This window comes from Triplophysa rosa, linkage group LG16, assembly GCF_024868665.1.
Source record: "Triplophysa rosa linkage group LG16, Trosa_1v2, whole genome shotgun sequence".
NCBI lineage: Eukaryota > Metazoa > Chordata > Actinopteri > Cypriniformes > Nemacheilidae > Triplophysa > Triplophysa rosa.
This window is the reverse complement of record NC_079905.1, coordinates 14,110,008-14,133,045: the sequence shown is the minus strand read 5'-3', so window position 1 is coordinate 14,133,045 and position 23,038 is coordinate 14,110,008. Positions and strand designations below refer to the sequence as shown.

The 23,038-nt window shown below is 38.9% G+C and overlaps 1 protein-coding gene across 1 annotated transcript; it reads left to right on the top strand.

The window, feature by feature from the left end:
• The first annotated feature begins 12,742 nt into the window (after positions 1 to 12,742).
• Positions 12,743 to 18,587, top strand: heyl (hes related family bHLH transcription factor with YRPW motif like). Its single transcript, XM_057354011.1, has 5 exons — positions 12,743 to 13,276; positions 14,991 to 15,057; positions 15,385 to 15,468; positions 15,569 to 15,650; positions 17,585 to 18,587. Exons 1-5 carry the CDS (start codon positions 13,197 to 13,199, stop codon positions 18,235 to 18,237), a joined length of 966 nt encoding a protein of 321 aa, XP_057209994.1. The 5' UTR covers positions 12,743 to 13,196; the 3' UTR covers positions 18,238 to 18,587.
• Positions 18,588 to 23,038: the final 4,451 nt, after the last annotated feature.

The window sequence follows — 23,038 nt, the reverse complement described above, 5'->3', positions numbered from 1 at the left end:
AAATACAAATAATTTTCCTTCGGGCTCCTCACACACCACATCGATGTTTTCTACCAGGTGGATACTGCACCTTTCTGAAAATGGCCTTTTAGGTCACTCTCTTCTGCCCTTTTGATTCTCGTCTATACTTTGAGATGATAGTGAAGAAAGTGCATCTTTTAGCATCACCAGAAGAGGGAGCAAAATCCCCGAAGGAGACTGGCAGTGCCAAACACTTCAACAAGTGCCTGTATACATTATTGTTCTTGTAGATGTCAGCGTGATGAACACATTATTTATTTGTTGAATTTTTAAGGGCTCAAATGAAATTTGGGAGGCAAGATCTGCTCTAAAAAAAAGTATTGTACAAGTGATGTCCTCACAGTGCCCATATCTTAACATGCCCCAGCTGGCAGCTTGTGGTAGAGCTGTCAGACCGTGTTCACAACCCCCATTGTCTGCAACGGAATGTGTGTTTATTTGCTTTCTTTAGCCTGAAAATAGCTGTTTTTTAACATTTGGACCAAGATAAAACAAACACGCAGTTCCTGAAGGCTGCACCGCACCCATGCAGCACAATCCACAGCTCTCACAAGTGATTTTTAACACTGATGGGTCACCGGGTGAGTTATTTGTTTTGAGAATTTTCCCATGGTAAACCCACAGAGCACAAAGGCTTCATGGTGGCCCCTCTTAACCACAGGGTAGGCGAGTGGACATATGCAGCCATACACACTCTTTTGAAAATGAAATTTATAGAACCTCATAAAACTCCATTCAACCTTTTAATTCCTATATACAGACCAAGTGTTGTCCCCAACTCCTCTGCCCTGAATCAAACGCTTGCATCAAGATGAAGCAGACCTAAAGAAATGCTTTTCCAGCCTCTAGAATTGTATGTAAGTTTGTATAAAATAATTTAGAAACAATGACTCACAACACTGAACTGGACTTGAACTGACATTAAGAGGAAATTTACAAAGACTAAAATGTTTCAGGATTTAAAAATGTATATATTATTATATAATGGTGCAGTCCTTCTGGAACCTCATATCTCCATATTTCATGATTTTTATTTTTGCCATAAAGCATTATTATTAGTCACGCTTTATGTTTGTCACTGGGTTTTGCAAATATCTAAAAAGTATTAAAAAGTGCTTGTCAACTTTGACAACACAGTATTTAATCATTTAAAAGGCGCAGTGTTTCTCCATTTCTTGAAAAACAGCGAATTTGGACATATGAGGTTTTAGAAGGACAGCGACAATATTATACTGTATGATCATTATTTCATACTAAGAGACAACAATAAAAATTAAGCGCATATGTTCGAATTTCATTCTCAAGTCATGCATTCAACTTCCTCATATTCATGAACCAAACTAGAATTTAAAATGGTCAATTCAGAAGGAGCGCACAACCCTGGCTCCTGCACATGAATATTCTTCTGTCATCATCATGACCGATCAGTGCGGGTAGACAGTGCGGTGTGATGAAGCGTTCCGGCACCGACGGGGCAAAGAGCTGCATTTTCCCAGGCGTGGATGTACACCACGGGGATATTTAGAGCCACAGATGAGTGCTGATTAAAGAGAGAGACAATGGGAAGAGATTGCCATGACATGGTGGCATTTTCCATTTCGGAGGGCTGCCTCTCATGGGCGCAAAAACAGTGCCGTGAAACGTTTGAATTATCCTAGAATGTCAGGAATTTGTTTTGTGGCACCAGCGCAGACCCTCATCACACATTGATCACAAGATCAGAGACAGAGCTCGGCTGTCTCTTTTGTGTGTGTGCATGTTGTGGGTGGGTAGGTGGGTGTGTTTGTTTGAGGTAGAACGGTCATAGTATACCACAGTCAACAACAAAAGGTCTGGAGAGTTAGACATTAGACAAAGGCGGGGGGGGGGCTCTTGGTGATATGATCCCATTTTGGGGGGCTTTAATAAGACCGGCGCCCCTCTATAGTAGTAGACATCGCTGTCCTCTGTGGTCAGAATAGAAATCTCGTCTCTCTCTGTAATTACCACTTAATGTCTTTGTGTGTCATGGAGAAGATGTCTGCGCGTTCCCTTTCGTCTTTTCTTTCTTTTCCAGGCTGACGGCTGCTAGAAATAAACACGCCAGCCTTTTTATTATCATTTATTTAAAGGCATAAGAGAGTAATAATAGCTATTCCTATAACCACACACTTCCGGATAGAATCTCAAGCGGAGCTTTGCCGTCTAGACCTGCAGTGCAGTGGCACTCCTTGGTTTTCCTCACATTCCCTGAGTATAGTTCACCTACAAACCAAAAGATCTGGGGCTATCAAGTCCAAAGAATATCTTAGATTATCATAAAAGCATGGCTGTGTGACTTGTGCGCTATATTGCACGTTATTCAACAGCTTTGTGTGAGAAACAAACTTCTGAAACTAAAATTCAACTCATTTACTGATAACTTGCCTACCCTTAAAATGATTCATCCCAAAATGAAAATTCGGTCATCATTTACTCCCCTTCTTGTCATTTTAAACCTGTATGACTTTCTTTATTCGGCAGAACGCAAAAGAAGATATTTTGAAGAATGTTGGAAACTGAACAACGACGGCACTCATTGATTTGCACTGGTTTTGTGTGCATACAATAGAAGTGAATGGGTGCCGATGCTTTCTTCAAAATATCTTCTTTTGTGTTCTGTGGAAGAAATAAAGTCATAAAGTTTTGAAATGACAACAGAGGGTGTGTAAACCATGACCGAATTTACATTTTTGGTTGAATAATCCCTTTAAGCTTGTCTCAAAAATGGTTTGTTGTGTTCGGTTACCACATACAGAAAAAACAACAGCAGATGGCTTTGGAATGTCATGATGAGAGTAAATAATGGGAGGATTTTTTACTTTTCGATGAATAATTCCTTTAACTCCAGCCATGTGTCACTTCCCATCTCAGTCAGGACCTGATCTGACAATGATTCAACTTTGATAAGGTGCAGAATCATTATGTTTGACTGTTGTACATGTGTGATAATCTGTCTGTTGAGAGGAAGGGATTTTGATTGTGGCAATGTGGCGTGCGTGACAACGGTCCTGCTTGCATGAGTGTTTCTGTTTGCCTCCGCGTGGTTTGGATAAGTCTGTGTCATTCCCAAAGTGTGTTCGCTGTGCCCGTGAGAGCCAGCGAGTGTGACTGCACGCTGTTGTTTGGGATTGTGCCGCCACTACCTACGGGCCGGCCGTCGCTCGGCTGCTCTGGGCTGTAATGACAGGGCCGACTGGCTGTAATTAAGTTCAAACATAGCAGCGTGGTGGACAGAGCTGAAGCCTGCAGCCCTCAATATCATGCAGGCCGACCACAGACTGACAGCTCTCCAACACCCACCAAACACTAAAGCTATGCCTGGATTAAGTCTAGGAGCTGGAACAGAAACACTGGGGTGGGGAGGGCGACACTAAGACCAAGACTCACTCCAAACACTTTTATTACTGTAAATTCAGACAGTTTAAAGACTTTAAAGGGATAGTTCATCCAAAAGGAAACTTATTTCATCATTTACTCACCCTCGTGTAATTTCAAACCTGTATGACTTTCTTTGTTCTGCAGAACACAAATTAAGATATTTTGAAGAATGTTGGTAACCGAACAATGGACTTGCATTGGTTTTGTGTCCATACAATAGAAGTGCTGCCATTACCGACATTCTTCAAAATATCTTCTTTTGTGTTTTTTGGGTAGTTCACCTAAGATTGAAAATTCTTTCCTCATTTATTCACCCTCTTGTCGTTTCAAACCTGTATGACTTCTTTTGCAGAACACAAAAAATATATTTTGAAGAATTTTGGTAACCAATCAACTTTGACCCCCATTGACTTCCATTGTATGGACACAAAACCTGTCTCAAAATATCGTCTTTTGTGTTCCACTGAAGAAAGAGTCACAGATTTCGACTGACATGAGGGTGAATCATTGATAGATCTCCAAACGTACATCAGGCTTAGTACCACAAACTTAACTTTGCTTGTTTTGCCTTATTGTATACCTCACAACTGGAGCTAAGTAGGGTTGAGCCTGGTCAGTACCTGGATGGGAGCGCTCCTGGAAAAAACTAGGTTGCTGCTGGAAGAGGTGTTAGTGAGGCCAGCAGGGGGTGCTCACCCTGTGGTCTGTGTGGGTCCTAATGCCCCATTATAGTGATGGGGACACTAAACTGTAAAAAAGCACCGTCCTTCGGATGACACGTTAAACCGAGGTCCTGACTCTCTGTGGTCATTAAAAATCCCAGGATGTCCTTCGAATAAGAGTAGGGGTGTAACCCTGGCATCATGGCCAAACTCGCCCATCAAATCATCCCCATATGTATTAATTGGCTTCGTAATTTGGCTTCTCTCCTCTCCACCAATAAGATGGTGTGTGGTGGGCGTTCTGGCGCAATATGACTGCCGTCGCATCATCCAGGTGGGTGCTGCACATTGGTGAATTATTAATGAATTATTATTACAACTACAAAATCAAAATATTTCTACAGTTATATAAACTGCAGCTGTCACATCTTTAGTCGAGTATAGGCTCAATATAACCTGCCAACACTCAGATCCTCAACCCCAAGCCTTTCATTCACAATTCCTGCACACCCTGTATAATCCTCTTAAATTAAGTCTTTTCTTGAATAGCTTTCTTGACGCTCACAGGATTTTTTTCTCTTGTTCTAAATTACTTCATGACAAAGTGTTAGGGCAATAAATCTTTGGTAACTTGCCTATGTGTGTTGCAGTTGGCTTGGAAAGGCTTACGACAGCTATGGAAGAGATATTATTGGCAGTGAAAGAAAACCCTTGATTCATTTAAAATGAAAATGCTCCAGTTGTTCCTTCTCAAAAAGCTCTCCAAAAGTCTATCAAACGAACTGTGGTAACTTACCAAGAAATAACAACACTTAGCAAAATTGAAACATACAATCAAGAAAATATTTATGTCTATTAAATTCAAGTAGTGGTTGCAAATACTGAAGTTTAGAGTAACACTGCCAAAACAGTACAGTGGCATTGGATACAAGGGTAAAATCTTATATTCTGACTTCTCCCCCCTGCACCGCCACTTGCCCAGCTCATAAAGGATTGTGTACCGCGTGTGATGTGGTCGACGATCTAAGTCAGAATGAACTGATTACCATGGAGCTGCAAATCCTTTGAGTCATGGCACACAGTGAAATTCTTTAGGTTCTTAAAAATAGAAACAGTTCTCATTTTTTTGCCGATTTGTTTTTCTCATTGGATGTCTGTGGGGCATCCTCTCTTAGTTTAGAGACTCGAATCATAACCAGACCTTTTCTCTTTTTTCACTTTCTCCTTCCCTTCTGTTGTTGGAGCTTGTTTAATCTCGAGAAGAAAATTGGCTTAGCGTGGGAACGACAAGATTCATGGGGGGATACATTTGTTGTTTTTGAGTGTGTGCTTTTTTCGAGTCAGCTTGTGCCAAAACCTCATAAAGTAAGATAAAAAAAATGAGAGAGAGCGACATGCCACAACACCATGACAAAGATGGTCCCTGCCTACTGCTTGAGATCTTCACAAATGACAATCTTTTGGAGGAATAAAGAGAGTTGGAGCGAGAGAGAGAGAGAGGGAGGAGAACGACATTTGGGGAGAAGAAAAAAAGAGTAAGAAATGCGGATGGGTTGGGGGGGAGCGGCGGAGGAAACATTCCCCTGGCCACATTAAAGACAAAAAAAAGAAAACAAACAGAAAAACATGTCTGACATGAAGACGCTGGTTTCTGTGGCGACAGACAATGGCTGCTTGTGGCCTAGCGAGGCCTAACCGGCCCGTCTGGGCCCCGGCACCAGCGAGAGTTACCGCAGTCAGGTCCTCTATTGGGGGCTCGCCGCTGTGGGAAAAGAGCTTGAAAGGGACCTCGCTCTCGGCCACAAAGGGCCCATTCTGCTTCCTCTTGTTGGCTTTTGCCCCCCTTATTTATCTTCTGGGAGCCGGATGAGCCGGGCATGGTGGAGTGGGTAAACAGCGCTGCTGTCTTCCTCTGGCAGAGGTGGAGGGAGGAAGCCTACGTACTGCCTGAAGTCACACATCTTTAAGAGCAAGTAGATGCTCCCTGCAAGCTTTGTCGTCATGAGGGTGTAAATCAAACAATCGTAACCTTGAGATCATACCTGAATGTGCCCAATATAAGACAATTTACATGTGTATTTACAGTACCAGGCAAAGGTTTGAAATCACTTTACACAAATACAATTGAGCCAACATATCAATTTCTTTCAGTAGAAAACAAACATTTTATTAAAAAAAAATAATAATGGTTGACTTGGAACGAACAATGAAGATAAAGCAGTCAATAAGAGCCCTACATAGACGGGATCCCCTTCGGTAGATGAGAACTCAAGAAGCTGGACGATAAATTGCAAATTCTAGTCAAAGGCTGAGAACTTTGAAGATGCTAAAATGTAACATAGTTTTGCATAATTTCCACAGTTACAATTCCACTACAATATAGTTTTGATGAGTTTATATTTCCGCTTTTTAGAATAATAGTAAGGAAAGTGTAGGTGTTGGAACCATTGAGGTAACACTTTACTTAAAGTCTTTTGTATAATGCATTACAAAGGGTTATTGAAGGGTATGATGTATAATAATTATTTATAATGTGTGTTGTAAGACATTAAATGTTGTTGTAAAGAATTTTAATCAGATTAAAAATGTAAAGTGTAACAATGAATTGATAAGAGTTATAATGTATTAACTGTAGTTACAATTATTCATGAGACATTGCAATGTATTATAAGGTGCATTATAATAAATAGATAATGAATACATTAAAACTACTTTTATAATGCAGTGATTATACACATACCTCTTTGGACTGGTATATGTACACTATATAAACATTTTCGTCGCCACAAGTTTGATCTATTTATTATTCATGTAGAAATTAAAAAGACATGAGTAACAAAACAAAGGTGAAACATGTTACAGTAAAGGAAGGAAACATGCATTATATATACAGTATTATATTCATCAGTAAACAGGACTACTATTAAAATTTTGAAAAACTGAATTGAACATTTTTCTTGAGAAAATGAATAAAAAAACAACAACAAATAAATCAACAATTGAAATAAATACCTACCTACAAACCTACAGTAAGTACAGCATTAAATCATGTAAAAGGCAATAAAATAAAAAACAATATAATAACACTGACATGTCACATGCCATAATAAGAAAAACACAAAATGAACATACTGGGTCTGTCCAAAAAGTTCATAGTATAGAGTTGATACGTCTGCATTTTAATGTTACAGGAAAACAGAGACCTGAAGATAAAAGCAGTCAATTATATTAAAAATGGGACACATGCCTATGAATATAAACATTCATAAATGCAGAGCTGTGTCATTTGTGAACTTTAAGTGGTCAGCCATCTCTGTCTGGCATTCCATGTACAGCAACAAAATAAATCCCTTTGGAATTTGACCATACTCGCAGTGAGGCCTTCTTTCTCCAACACTCATGACAAACGAACATCAAAACAAAGGCTGATTTAAGGGTCAGTCACTGAAATTTGCACATAAAGGGAATAAATCTACGCAAGATGTGGCGGATCTGGTTTGTGCGTGTGTCAGCAAGCATTAATGCATGATTAGCACTTGAGGAAGAACGTGAGGTTTGGTTGCAGTGCATGTCATGGAGTAACATTGAATATTTTAGCGGCTCATCGTGCGTGTGACGGAAACCGAAAAGCTGTGATGGTGCGTGTGTGCGTGCGTGCGCTTTCTCTATGAGAGAATTGTGAAAATATGAGCTTGTTAATTTCGAATGTGGAGCTGTTCTTGTTGTGGTAAAGAGGGAGGACCTTCAAAAGGCACTGAAGTGGCCAACCAAAAGCGTAGCAAGTCTTTTTCTGCTTTGCTCAATACTAGTGTTTCCTTTGTTCTCTGGATCTCGTTCTTTCTTCTCCTTTCAAACTATTTTTACAGATCAACTTCTTTATTTATTTACTTATTTCCCCCCTCTGTTTCTCTCGTCCAATTTCCACTGCAATTTTTCCTTCTTATTTTGTCATCAATGGAGGAAGTGTGCCATGACAAAGATCAAAAACTCAAAGGAAGAGGAGGAGAACGAGGGAAAAAACGAAGGATGCTGAAAAAACTTGCGAAAGGAAAATAATCCGAAAGGAGAACGAGAAGAAAGCTGGGCTTTGAAGCGGGTGGACAACAAAAATAACGCCAGAGACACCCGACTTCATAGATTTTTCTCTCGAGCTTCATGCTTTCTGATGGAGCCTGTGGAAATGAGATCCAGACCCGAATGAAAGACGGACTGGTAATGAAAGACGATGGAGTCGGGGGAGGATGGAGAAATAAAAGGATCTCTTAGGCTAGTTTTGACTCGCACACCAAACCATAAGCCTCCCGCGACGGTCAGATGCCACACGTCTATGCGGTGCTGGTGTCACCATATACTGGACCTCTAAAAGCAGCATGTTTCAGCAAGCACAGACACGTTATACCAATGCAGGGAAAACAAACAATTTGTGTGCATGCTGGCCCAAAAAGTGACACTTAAGCAACACTTAAAAATCTGTAAATGAATAAAATATAAATAATAAAATATCAAACCAAGTGACACTTGTAAACGAATGTTGCTCGACCTTTCCTTTTCTTCCACTTTTTTTTAATTGTTAATCTTCAACTGGTAATTTCTGGATTATACAGTCTGCTTGCATTAGAGGTCCAGTGCGTAATTTTATGGAGGATGTTTTGACATGAATGCAATATTATATATATATATATCTATGTCTTCAGAGGTGGATCAAGACCTTACATAATGAAGTGTTATGTTTTTATATCTTAGAATGAGCGATTACTATACACGACGGGTCCTCTTGCATGGAATTACCCATGTTGTTTCTACAGTATAGCCCTAAACGGACAAACTGCAGAGTACGCTACGTTAATACAGCAAAGAATGAGGTTCATAACCTCACCACTAGATGAAGCTAAATATCACAAACTGGACCTTTAAATTTACACAGGTTCATCGCATTTAATATGTTCCACTACATCCAAACACACTTAATTGTAAATCTTAATTGTAAAAAAATATTATTTAACATTGTTTAACAAACTTTATTTATTTATTTGTAAGTTAAACTGATCCTATTTATTTATTTTCATTAGTGAGTTGCTTTAACATAAAAAAGTTTAAGCTAGGTAATTCCATGCTTCTGTCAACTTTGTCATGAAAAATATGTTTTTACCGAAGATTTTTACTATAGTGATAGCGCAGATGCGAGTCTCTCTTTAAGTTCTTAAAGCATTTTTTGTGCAAGATTTACCTTTTTTTTTGTCAAATCCATAACGCATGTTTATTTCCCCTTTTTTAAATAGAAAACGTGCATAGACTGACATTTTTTTCTGTTTAGACTCTATCAACAAGGCTTTAGTAAGCTATAAATGAATCAATATATTGGTAACAATACTGTATATGTATGTCACACCCATAGCACAAAATGTCACATCCATAATGCTGGAATTGCCCAGCTGCTTAACTTATTTTTATTAGATAAATTTATTTAAAAACATGTTGCCATGACTTTGTGATCACATAATTGTTTACAGTACTTGATGTGACTTTATGTATCTTTTTTTGATATTTTAACAGTGACAATTCCAAATAATGATACTACAATGCAATAACATTTACACCTTTTTTTGCAGGACTTTTGCATCCAATTTATTTTTGTGTCACTCATACTGTTTGACATCAAAGGATCTGCTTCATCACAACAATTTTACTTGTACAAACATATACACAATAAGAGACTATATGTATATACAGCCCCAAAGAATGAGAGCAGCAGGCCAAGTGGAAGACGTGGGGGGGGGGTTTGGGTATTGCACAACATGTTGTTGTAGTTCTTGGGTCAGTAAGGCACCACTTCTGACAGCAAAACTCTTGCTAGAACTTGTAATTCAAGTTACCATGACTACAACAGCCCTTAAGCTTCCCACGGTGGTGGGCAGAGGAGAATATCTCTGTGTGTTCTTCATCGTGCAAAAATTTGCACATCTTTTTCTTTGCACGTGCATGTATGTGTTACTTTTAAATTGCAGTGTGTTTGTCGTTGCAAGGTCAGAAAGAGTTATGCTATCATTCTGGAAGAGATCCTCTGTTTCAGACACTCTAATTCTACTCTTGACCTTTCTTCATCTCTCTCCAGACAGACAGATGGTGTCAGTTCATGGTCACTATTACAGCTGCTTTGTCTCTTTGACCATAGACATTGGTACATGTCACACTAAATGTATCTTTAGTGGTCACAAGCAATATTTCTACTATTGGCTGACCAGGGGTGCGTTGCCCGAACAACGACATAACTCGCTGATTAACCACCATAGTACGATGCATCGTTTGAGAAACTAGCTACTCACGACTGTTTCCTGAAAACATAGTAACTTTGTCGCACATCTGTTGTTTGAACCACGTTGGTTCAACAACATGATGACATCACATAGGTGGGGGCGTAATACCGTCTTCTAATTAATCCGTTTAGATCGATTTAATGTCATATTATTGCTGTAAATAATGAACACTGCATCTGAAAACGATTTTTGTTATCGTATTTTTGCTCTCTATTGTTTTATTTCATGATATTTAACTCATTCATAAGTTTCCTCCTACGTAACTCTGCCCAGGGATTCCCCAGGGTCCTAGAGCAGGTAGGCCCAGGCTCAAGCACACTTTAAAAAAACAACGCTTCTATTTTCTTGACAAACTAAAAGATGTAAAATTGAATATTTATATTTAGAATGATGGATATAGAATGCACTGCATGTTGCTTGCTTACCTTGCTCAAGAGAATGATGTATGTAAGTCACATGTCATAAGGAACTATGCTTCTAACCGCAGCTCTAGACCTGTAGTTCCAACCACGCAACTTTGCGATGCTGCTTGCGATTGATCGTTGGAACAAGGGTTTCGGGAAACACTTGAATCATTGAACTATGCTGTAACGACGGAACTTGCGACCATAGATGGCTTGGCTAACTATGCTTTTGGGAAACGCACCCTAGGTTGTTTTTTATTAATGGATGAAAGAACATAAAAAAATTTTTCTAAATGGTGGTCAGAGAAACACCAACACCATATTTTCACTATTGGTCTATGTAACGTCGGTGTGTCAGGCTGGTCAGGACACTGTCAGGGTGATATTTTAACAGCAGCACCGCAGAGCCACCGTGTTTACATTTTTGGGGAAATCAAATGGATTGCTTCCAGTTGTCTTTCTACATTACACTGGGATAGCAAAAAATCTTTAACATCAACATTTATCACTTTTCAGTTATTAAATTTGGTCTTCCCCTCCCTCCCCAATTATATATATCATTATCTATATATTATTAATTATTAAACTTGGACTCTGCCAATCATCAATGCAATGAAAGGTGTTTTAATTTAAAATATGGATGTGTAGAAATGTAGATTTAATGCATTAAATAACAAATTATTACATTTTTAATAATGATAGATGTTTTTACATACCATCAGTCATTTCCCCCCCCTTTTTTTTGCAATTACTTTAACCTTAAACTGGTCCCAAAGTTTCTTTGGTTGATATGAAATCGGTTTCTCTCAAGAGCTGCATTTCCATTACCCTTCAAATTGCACAAATTAAAACTCCGGATTGAAAATACCCCCAATGAAAACATGTTCGTTCAAAACTCTAATGGTTTTTAATGCATTTACACTTCACATAAAAAACTTAAATAAAAAAAACTTTTGTATACAAAAACGTCACATGATCATTCTTTTTAGATGGTGTGGTATGGTTGGGCTAGATTTCTTTTCACACTTCCTTACAGTAGGTGTTGGTACGCACCTCTAAAGTTGGTTTGCAACCCACCATAAAACCCCAAGAAGTTGTTTGGCAATAATTACTTATCGCGAGAAGAAAAAAATACATTTCAACTAATATGTTTAAATTATATTTGGATATGTTTCAACAAATTGGGTCTTAATTTTAAAACGGTTAAATGTTTAATCATCTTTGTGAACTGTTTTACCAGAAAAGTCTACTTTAAGAAACTTTTTTGATCATTTAATTCCATTTATGCACTATGAAGTGTGTTTTCATGTCCAAAATACTTTTTGGGACCACATGATTGGACATAATGTTTTGCTCAGATACCACAAAATCACTGCCAGGACACTCAGGATGTTCCTGCAGTTCAACAGGTAGCACACGGCACTTACAACACCAAGATCAGGAGTTTATTTGCCAGTCAATCTGATAAAACATACTGATAAACCGCAAAGCTTTAATGCACTGTAACTCACTTTGAATAAAGCATCTTTCAAATTAATTCACAACCTGCTGACCTGAAGTAAGGATCGAATACTACCAGACACCAATTGCCTATGTAATGGGAGGCACCCAGCACTCCTATAGACACGTTGTCGTGTTCCACACTGTAAGTGTGTGTGTGTGGGTCCGAATACAAAGCAACGTTCCCACAGCGGTCTTCCTATTGTCCTGGGAGTGAGGGAGAGAAGCTAATTAAAAGAGTGGAAAAGAAAAAGAGAAACAGAAAGGAGGAAGAGTAAAGATAGAGCAAGGTTAGAAAAGAGGCTAATTGAAAGGAGAGAAATGACAGAGAGAGAAGGAAAGACATGGAATGGGAGGGTTGATGATGGGATGTGAGGGAGGGGTAAGAGAAGGGAGGGGGTGTGGGAGGGTAAGGAAGAGGGAGTCAAAACGGGCAACTTTGCCAAAGTGCCCAAGTTCAGTGTCGCTGTAGCACGCAGGGGGACTTTAGTAGCCAATTTGTCTGACTAGGAATAGTGACAGAGGTCTCACTCCTGGAAGTCCAGGGGGTCTGGCAATGTCAAAACCGGGGTACACATAAGAGCAGAAACAAAGCGCAGAGTCAGACTAAGTCCGAGAGAACATTCTGGTAAATTCTTGCGCGTTACTTTTATTGTGGTCAGGGGATAAAGTAGAGGATTCAGAAAATAGAGGGATTGAGAAGAAGGTGGAGGAGGAAAGCAAAAGGGAGGGGCCTGCTTGCATTAGAAGGTGGCTGGCTTCCTTAGAGTTGCATTTGAAGGGTAGAAGAGGAATCCATCATCTGAGATCTTCTCAACTGGATCACACTCCTCCATCGCTCTGTTGCTTTATCGATCCGGCAGTCGCCTGCGGGGGTAGTGGAGGAACACGTGGAGATGAAGAGACCGCACGATTACAGTTCTCCGGACTCGGATACGGACGAACTCATTGATGTCGGACAGGAGGACAGCTACTGGTGAGGACTTATAAGAAATAAAAGCTAAGAATTAGTCATGATCTATGATGTATGATATGACTGTCACTTTTTAGAGTGATGTTATGCGTAAGATGCTTAACATCACTCAAAAAAGTGACAGAGTAAAGAACTGATGTCATAATGTGTGCCATCATGGTAAACCAAATAAAAGTGGATTTGTGAATAGTCAATATGCAGTTTAATTTCATTTTATTTGAATTAAACTTAGTTACAGCTGTGTACGACACAAATACAACACAAGTGTAAGAAACCAGGTATCTTTGGATACTTCCAGGGGCCTTCTGGGTGTCTGATGCTCATGTCCAATAATGTAAACTCAATGTTTAAGCTACTGTAAAAAAACTGTAATTTGACAGATTTGTCACGTATTTTTGAAATATGGTAAAAAAAAGTGAAATAACAGAAAATACGTATTTGACAGATTTAAGACAAATTTACAAAAAAAGCATGACATACACGTGAAAAAAACATTTTACGGTATTTTACTGACGTTTCTTACAGGATTTTTTACAATGAATTTTTTTGTTTTTCATGGAGGTAAGAATGTTTCATATGTTGTTTATTGTTTCATCTTAAGATGCCAGAATTTAAACCAGGTTTTTTTTAGGCGGAGATTCAGTTTTAGCGTGAGGCACAGATTCATGGGGGATGCCAGGGACATTGCGGCCAGGTTTGGGGAAAAAATCGAATTGTAGTAAATTGTATCGTTATTATGAAAACTGTACACCTGATCAGTTACACACTTGTCCTGTCCGTGGAAAGTGACACAGGTGTTTATAAAATTAGGGACCTGCTGCCAAAATCACACTGTGAGGCAGGACGGCTGATGGAGGCCCATACTAATACTATAGCACCAATGAGTCTTCTTTTTGCATAAATAAGCCCTGCCTACATTTTTCTTTCTGTCTGTTTTTCATTTATACTCGGTCATATTGAGTCTTTTTGAGTTTTCAGTAAAGCAATGACACAAATCAAGAGCAGACCGGAGACCCACCAATGGGTCACTTTGAATTGCATCTCATGCTGCCCAGTCATTTCTCAGCTTATCTGCTTTGATAAACCCAATTTGTCAAACTCTTAACCGGGATTCATAACTCTACATCAGAGTGTCTTTTCAGTTTTTTCCCTCAAACTGTTTTTTCATTTTGGACGGGATTTGTTTTCTTCTAAACAAAGCAAATGTTTGCAAATTAAGTTTATCCATGTTAAAAGGAACGAAAATAATATGATAAAAATACTAGTTATGCGTGTAAGTCAAACTAAAAGCAAAACAAACACTGTCATTCTGTTGGCAGAGCAACAGAGTGCCCATGCAAACCAGATCCACATTGAAGGATAATACCAAGTATTGATATTTTCAAAGTGCACGCAAAACCCACCGTTTCAGCATGGCCTGCGGATATGTAATCATTGTGTCTTTTGAGCTTAAAAAGAAAACGCAGGAGAAAATATAAGAATCATAACATATCAGCCATCTCACAATAATGTCCAGAAACGCGTTAAACCAAAATAATCTTGTTTTCTGTTTACTCCGGCGCTCCCGTGTCTCGCTGTTCCCCAAGACAAATTAGATTGGGTTTGATGATGTGCAACTGTGTTTCTGTGTCGTATTAAGTACAGTAATGACAACAATATGCATTGACATCAAAGCTTTCATCTTTACCCTTCCCCGCTCGCTGTTTCTCTTTCTCAGCCCTGTCACTGGGTCCATGTCTCCAGGCAGTACCTCACAGATCCTGGCTCGCAAGAAGAGAAGAGGGGTGAGTTTACGTCAATCTTCCCCTTTCATAGTTTCCCTACTTGTTCGAGAACAGACGTCGAGTATCGTTCACATGTAATTTTGGTACAGACTCTTCTAAGAACGCTTGCCATTTTCTTTTTCTCGAAACTCTTTGCAATACAACTCTCTCTAGCAACCTTCATTTCTCTGACTTTAATTTGCGTTTTCCTATTGGAGTTTATTTTTTCCTAAATCTGATCTTAAGAATGCTGCGACTAGGCCCCGACCACAGAAATAATTCAGTTAGCAAATGCTTTCCATTTCGAATCTTGTTCTGTCTTTGAATTTATTCCACTGGATTCCACAGATAATTGAGAAGAGACGCAGGGACAGAATCAACCACAGTCTGTCAGAGCTGAGGAGACTCGTACCCAGCGCCTTCGAGAAACAGGTTAGACCATCAGAGTTAAGTGCATCAGTTCTGTGGTGTGTGTGTGTGAATTTAGACAATAAAAAACATTATAGTGTGTACTTTCTCACTTACCTGCCAGGGCTCCTCTAAACTGGAAAAGGCGGAGATTCTTCAGATGACTGTGGATCACCTGAAACTGTTGCATGCCATGGGCGGCAAAGGTGAGAGGAAAGGTTGCACACAAAAAAAATGTTGAATATACAATATACAGTGCTTATCAAATTTATTAGACCACCAGTCATAGTAGAAAAAAACAAATGTTTTAGGAATCTGTCAAAAACGAAACATTTTTGCCCGGTTTCACAGACAAGGCTTAAGACTAGTCCCAGACTAAAATGAAAGTTTGAGCCGTGTTAACGGAAAATAAGTTGCCCTGCCATATCTTTAAATATGTCATTGCCATTATTTTGTCTTAAGATGCACAACAGTAATGTTTTTATTCAAGGCATTACATTAAAAGCGACTTAAATATCCTAATTTAACAAAGGCATAGTCCTGTCTTAAGCTAAGATTTGTTTGTGAAACCGGGGGTTTATGTTTTTACGTTTTTTATACCCAACTTTGAGCCGGCACATTCAACTTCTCTCAGAAGTTAGAAATTAATAAAGAATAAAAATTCAACCGTTAAAAATTACTTTTCTTTTACAAAAGCAAGTTAATAACTGTAGGCCTAATTGGGCATCTGAAAAAAAAGTGTTTACTCATCACTTTCTTGGTAAACAGTAAATTAGAAAAGTAATGGATAACAACAAAAATTATATTTTTATACATTAGAAATACTACTGTGACTAAAGAGATTACACATATTGGTGGATTAAACAATACAGAAACATAAATAATGATTTTGGTAAACAATAAACTGTTATTTTAGGGCAGCTTTCCGGGGGCCTCCAGAAAGTTGCAAGGGGTCCCCAAAAATCTCCTGGAAGCAAAAATTTGAAAAAGTCTACCGAACGTTATTATTGTTTCATTACTAATTAAGTGTTTATCTCTTTTTTGTTTTGTGCATAATTTCAGGTTTGTTGATTTTTGTATCTTTTTAAATGGGTTTCTCTCGCTATAGTTCCTAATTTCACACTGAAAGTGAAAGTTTCTAAAGTACAAATAGAATTGAAAATGTCTCTTCAATGATATATTTTTATATTATCACATTTTATAATATCACCTTTACAATTTATCGAACAATGCTCCATTTTTTCTTGACACATACAAATTGATTTATTTATTGCCAGACACCTAGTTGTTTGGAATTTGCTTAGTGCGCTCATACACAATAATAACAAACATTAGGATACGTACATAAATACATACACATACATAAATCCAACTGTAGATATTTGTCCTATCAATTATAAAGAGTGAAATGTAGATGCAAAAATACCAGAGGCGTTAAGAGCATGAACAATCCTACAATAAGTACTGTTCAGAAAACGTGTCCTGAAGGAAGAGGCTTAAAGAGGTGTCTGGCTGGATGTAAGGGATCTTTCAAGATTGTTAAACCTTTTTCTGCATACATGAGACAAAAATCTCATCAATAGTGCAATTGCCAATAATTTTAGAAGCAGGCCGAATAATATTACAAACCTGCTTTCTCTGCTGAACTGCGGAGCTACCATACCACACTATAAGTGAGAAAGTCAGCACACTTTCAATGACAGCTCTATAAAAATTGAACATACCAACTGTAGATACGCCAAACCATTTAAGCTGTCTTAAGAAGAAAAGCCTTTGACGGGATTTCTTAATAATGCCTCTTAGGTTGTCGTCCCACTTTAACGTTGCAGAATTAGATGATAAAAGGATATGTATTTTAGAAAGGGGGTTCATCTTATTTGGGGTCCTTGGCATCACAAAGTTTGAGACCCTCTGGTCTAATACATTTGTTAAGCACTATGCATATATTTATAAATAAAGTACACATTTATAACCAATAAAAACAATTGTGCATGATTTAAAGCTTTGAAACATGACAATATAGCTGTTGCCGTATTTAGCATTTTAATCATGCTACTAATTTGCATTATTTATTTGGTCTATTTTTACTAACATACTTCTATAAAAAATAAATTTAAAGAGTTTGGGTTCTTTCTCCCAGGCTTCTTTGATGCTCGTGCCATGGCGGTGGATTACAGGACTTTGGGCTTCCGGGAGTGTGTTGGAGAAGTGGTGAGATACCTCAGCTCTCTGGAGGGGGTTGAATCCTCAGACCCCATAGGTGCACGCCTCGTGTCCCACCTCAGCCACTGCGCCAGTGAGTTGGACCCTCTCCTCCAGAGCCCGGCCGCCCTGCCCTTCCCTCCCTGGCCTTGGTCTTCCTTCCCTCAGCTCTCTGCAACTACCCCTCCCGGTTCCTCTGCCGCCTTTCCACCAGCCTCTCGCCGCGACCTTCCCCCCCACACCACTGCAGCCCTGCTGGGCTACTCTTCACCAAGCCTGCGTGTGGGACATCTGAGCGCTCAAGGGGCGATACTAAGTCCAGCACTGACCCAGATGCATAGAGTGCCCTCTATTCCCGGCCATCCTCATAGACTTCAACAGCACTCACCAGGTGGACCCACAATCCCATCACCTCTCCAAACCGTGCCGCCACAATCATCAACTTCTTCTAACTCCTCCCCGTCCACCGCCCATCAACAGGTTTCCTTCAGACCCTTTGCACCTCTGGGGTCTCCAACACCAGCTCGTAGGGGTGTGGGTAACTCCAGTAAGTCGGCACAGGGCTGGGGCACAGAGATTGGGGCGTTCTGATTTAGATTTCCGGAGGAGCTTGGAGTTTATGAGGAACAAATATTTCTGGGACAAATTGTGACAATTGTCACTTGTGTTTGAAAGGACCTACAAGCATTGGACACATTCGAATGTGATCACAAATGTTGTTGACTGGATGAGAGACTCACAACAGTCATCATTTACTCACGCTCTTGTCATTTCAAACCTGTATGACTTTCTTTCTTCTGCAGAACACAAAAGAAGATATTTTAAGGAAAATTGGTAACCAAACAGCGGTGGCGCCCATTCACTTCTTTTGTACAGACACAAAACCAATGTAAGTGAATGGGTGCCGACGTGGTCCGGTTAACAACATTCTTCAAAATATCTTCTTTGTGTTCTGCAGAAGAAAGAAAGTCATACAGGTTTGAAATGACAAGACGGTGAGTAAATGATGACAGAATTTTCCTTTTTGGGTAAACTATCCCTTTAAGCTCATGATACTAGAGCATTTATTTTTGTGTTTTTAAGTGTTTTTGTTTACTTTGTCATTTAAACATTCACATTGATTCTGACAAATATGATATATCATACATGAAAGTTCTTGGAATTTACCTAAAGTAAAATGTGCCTTATGAAAACAGTGTTCCACTTATGATGCAATGTAAAGCACTTGTATGTGCATGTATATGAAGTGTCCAGAAGGTGGCAGCACTAAAGCAAACTGTGTCGTTGATCAACATTCTCTCTTTCAATTCTGCACCCCACCATATCAATTATCCAACTAAAACACAATGAAAAAGAAAACAGTTTTAAAAGTAGAAAATAAAGTGCTCTGCCAATAGGGTACTTACCAGCTACACAAATTACCTCTTGTCTGAACGACTCCAATGGGGCTATAAGAGCAAGGTGCCATTTAGGCATGTGTTTTCTTTAGCTGTCTCCAGAGGGGGTAATGAGAACACTGTGGTTCGCCGGCCACTAAAAGCATGGTGGCTGTCGGTACCGTTTCTGCACCAGCAAGAGGAAACCAGGCGCACTGTGTGCCCTCTCATTGCCTCTGCCAATGACTCTCTAACTACAGGGTGTCATTAGTGCATCCTCACTAACCCTCTCTCTTCACAACACACAACAGGAAATAAAAAAACATCATCTATGCCTTAGAAATCACCCACCCCCATACAACATAGTATGCAAAAATCAGTATGTGAATGTATGGTCTATTGCTTCTTGTTATTGCAGTATGGGTCGGATGGACACCCATGAGGCCATGAGAGCTGAAAAACTGCCAAAGTCAATAAATTCAAAACAGTCAAGTCACATTTGTTTATATAGCACTTTATACAGTACAGATTGTTTCAAAGCAGCTTTGCGGTAAGTTCATTTATATGAAAGTGCCTTTAAGGAAAACACACTGGTTATTACATGGCGTGTGTGACAAAACACTTGACAAAAACATGGTGGATGGTAGTATGTATATTCATACTGCACCCACACATACTATACTGTATAGCAGAGGCTTTCAAATTGGGGCCCGGGGACCCCCAAGAAAGTTGTAAGTGGACCCTAGAAAGGGAAAATATAAAGCAAGACTTGTACAAGTCTGCTGAGCATTATTATTGTTAGCACTTATCTTTTTAAACACTTGTCATCTTTTTTGCTACATGCATCGTTTACAGAACTGGTTATAATTTTATATTTCTAGTGAGTTTTTCTCACTATAGTTCCTTTTTCATACTTAAAGTGAAAGTTGTCTCTATAATATTACATTGGCTATTTATATAACAAAATTAAAATGCTTCTTTACGCAAAAATAATTATAGATATGTAGAAAGGGGGTCCCTCACAAAGGTTCATCTTATTTGGGGGCCCTTGGCAACATAAAGTCTGAAAACTCCTGCTTTATGGAACCAACTCAATGTTTTAACAGTCAAGAAATGAGTATTATTAAAAATGCATAGTCATTATCACAAACCCGCTTTGTACACTAAGTTACTTACCAGAACATGAACAGCTCTTTTTGGAATATTAACCAGAAACTTTACGTTCAATGTGTCACAAGTCTGATGTCTTACATGTTTCTTACATTTATTGTTTGTTAAAATATAATTAAAAAAAAACAAATAGTTGGTTTAGTACATTTGTTGGAAAAAGGCAATCATGTAATTTTACTGCAATCTAGCTGCTTCTAGCAGGTTGGATATGAATAGGGCTTTTGATTTTTGTTAAAAATGATTTTATTATCCCACTTGCTGATTTACTTAAAGCTCTGTTAACGAAATTTTACAACCAACATGCAAATGGGCAAATAAAGGCCATTAAAACAATTTTTATATTTTATTTTAAAATATTTTATATTTGAAAACTGTTTTTGTTCCGATAGGATTTAAATTTTAATGGTTGCAGAAAGGTATTCTATTCGTCCGCTCTATTAGATAACACGAGACAGAAATGGAGTACAAATGAACACTTAAAGGACCAGTGAATAAGATTAAGGAGTATCTATTGACAGAAATGCAATATAATATACATAACTATGTCTTCAGAGGTATATAAAGACCTTAAATAACGAACTGTTATGTTTTTATAATCTTAGAATGAGCTATTTCTATCTACATACTCTGCCGGTCCCCTTGTATGGAATTCTTCATGTTGTTTCTACAGTAGCCTTAAACGGACAAACTGCTCTACAGAGCACGTTTCGTAAATACGTTATCTCTTTAAACAAAGAAGCGAAAACGTGACGACATCTTAGTCCTGTGTCAGCCGCCGTAGTGCTTCGAAAGAGAGGAGTGAGCCGTTGATTGCAATTCACAACCTCACCGCTAGATGCCGCTCAATTTCATACACTGGACCTTTTATACAACAGAATACATCAATTATCTTTGATTATCTTCTTGTAACAGAAGAGCAGATTTCCAACAACACCACCAAAAAAGGCAGAATGCGTCATTTACTCAAATGAGGGTTGGTATTGACCATGAAAATCGAATAATGATGTGTTTAATTACCACCAAAACAAAACATCAAAGCGTTGATGCATGTGATGGACAAGTGATGTTTTTAAAGGCATGCAAGAATGTTTTTGGTTCTCGGGTTGTTGTTTGTTCTGTTGTGTGTTTTCTCCAGTTTATACTTTAAAACGGGCATGGAATGTGTGCGTGTTCTAGACTGTGGTGCGACTTTGCGTCTGTGAGGGATGTGGCGCAATCGCGCAATGTGGAAGCATGCGCGCGGCAGATTCTCATGCGAGTGCCGCGCTGTACGTGTGTAATTGTGTGTAGACAGACTCGCGTGTGAGCGTGCTGTGTTTATGTTAGTGAATGGTTTGACTTGAGTGTGTGTGTGTGTGAGTGTGTGTGTGTATCTAGTTCTCTATTCTTTTGGCACCAGTGGATTCAGACTCTGCAACCACCGCTTCCAGTATGGGCCACCACAATCACATGAGGCCAGCTTTCCCACGGGGAGGGGCCAAGGAAAGTACATAAAGCCTGGCTTAGGCAGATAGGGGAAACCCGAACAGAGAAACAGGCTAAATAGACATTTTCCTGTCTAAATGAATTTAGCTAGTGTTTACAGATCACAGAAAATACAGTTTAGGAAGTCAGACCTAGACACTAAAAAATGCTGGGTTATTTTCAACCCAGCGTTAGGTCAAAAAAGGACGAATCTAGCCGTTGAGGTAAATTAACCCATGCATGCAGCAAATGATTTATATTTGACCCAACAATAGGTTAAAACAACCCAGCATAATTTACAACCCAATGGTTGGGTTCATCCATTTTTTGACCCAACAATGGGTTGAAAATACCACAGCATATTTTTAGTGTTATTATGTTCCTTCTGCATGAAACCGAAATCTATAAATCTGTCTAGTATTATTTATTATCAAAGGCCGGTCTAGATTTTTCTTGGGCCCCTCCAAAAATATCACGCTGACAATCAAAAATTAGATACTTAATACTTATTTGTATGATCTATTAAATAATGATCTGTCAATTTCATCACAGAAAACTTAAAAAATGATGCGTGCAATGAATTATGATTATGTATCTGCCCAACCAGAATATATGATTGCCCCCCCACCCCCAGTCGAGCCATATAGTCTAAAAAATAAAATTTAAGCATATTCTGTTGGGTTTGTCCGTTTTTAATGGGTTTAAATAACCCCACATTTTTAGTACCGGGCCTGTTTATTATTATTATTTAAGCCACCTAATCTGAATGACCTACTTAGCTATAAAATTCAAAACTGATCTCAACTGTATAGTCACGCCACGTTGAATGTTGCGCCATCTTGGAAGGATTGCTGCTAGCGCGTTCAATGCAGTGTTTTGTTATTCTTGTTTGATTAGGAAATATAACTATGGTAGGTCGGTCTTGCTGTGTTAAAAACGGCAATAGTATTACGCAGAGTCATTCAGGAAAAGCCCATGGTTCTTTCAATTTCGATTTCTCCATATATCAAACAAAACAAGTAATGGTACATATAAAAAATAATATCAGTGGAGTGTTATCCTCCCAAGATGGAGGCGCCACTGCAACATGCAATAGGGCGTGACGTCAGCTTCACATTCTCTATTCCACAGAATTGACAAACTTATCAATACTCACATTTGCATGGCTATAGAATTTCTCTCTCACTACACAGCATGAAGGTAACAAAGTTGCAAATGTTGAATCCACTACTGGCACATGTACTGTATATAGATTTTTGCTGACCCTAATGTTTGCTGAAGAATTGTCATGGAGTTGTGGCCAACACATTTTTCTCCATGGCGAGAGGAACTTCTCAACTGTACAGACATGGTGGAAGAAATCTCCTCACAAAATTATTTTC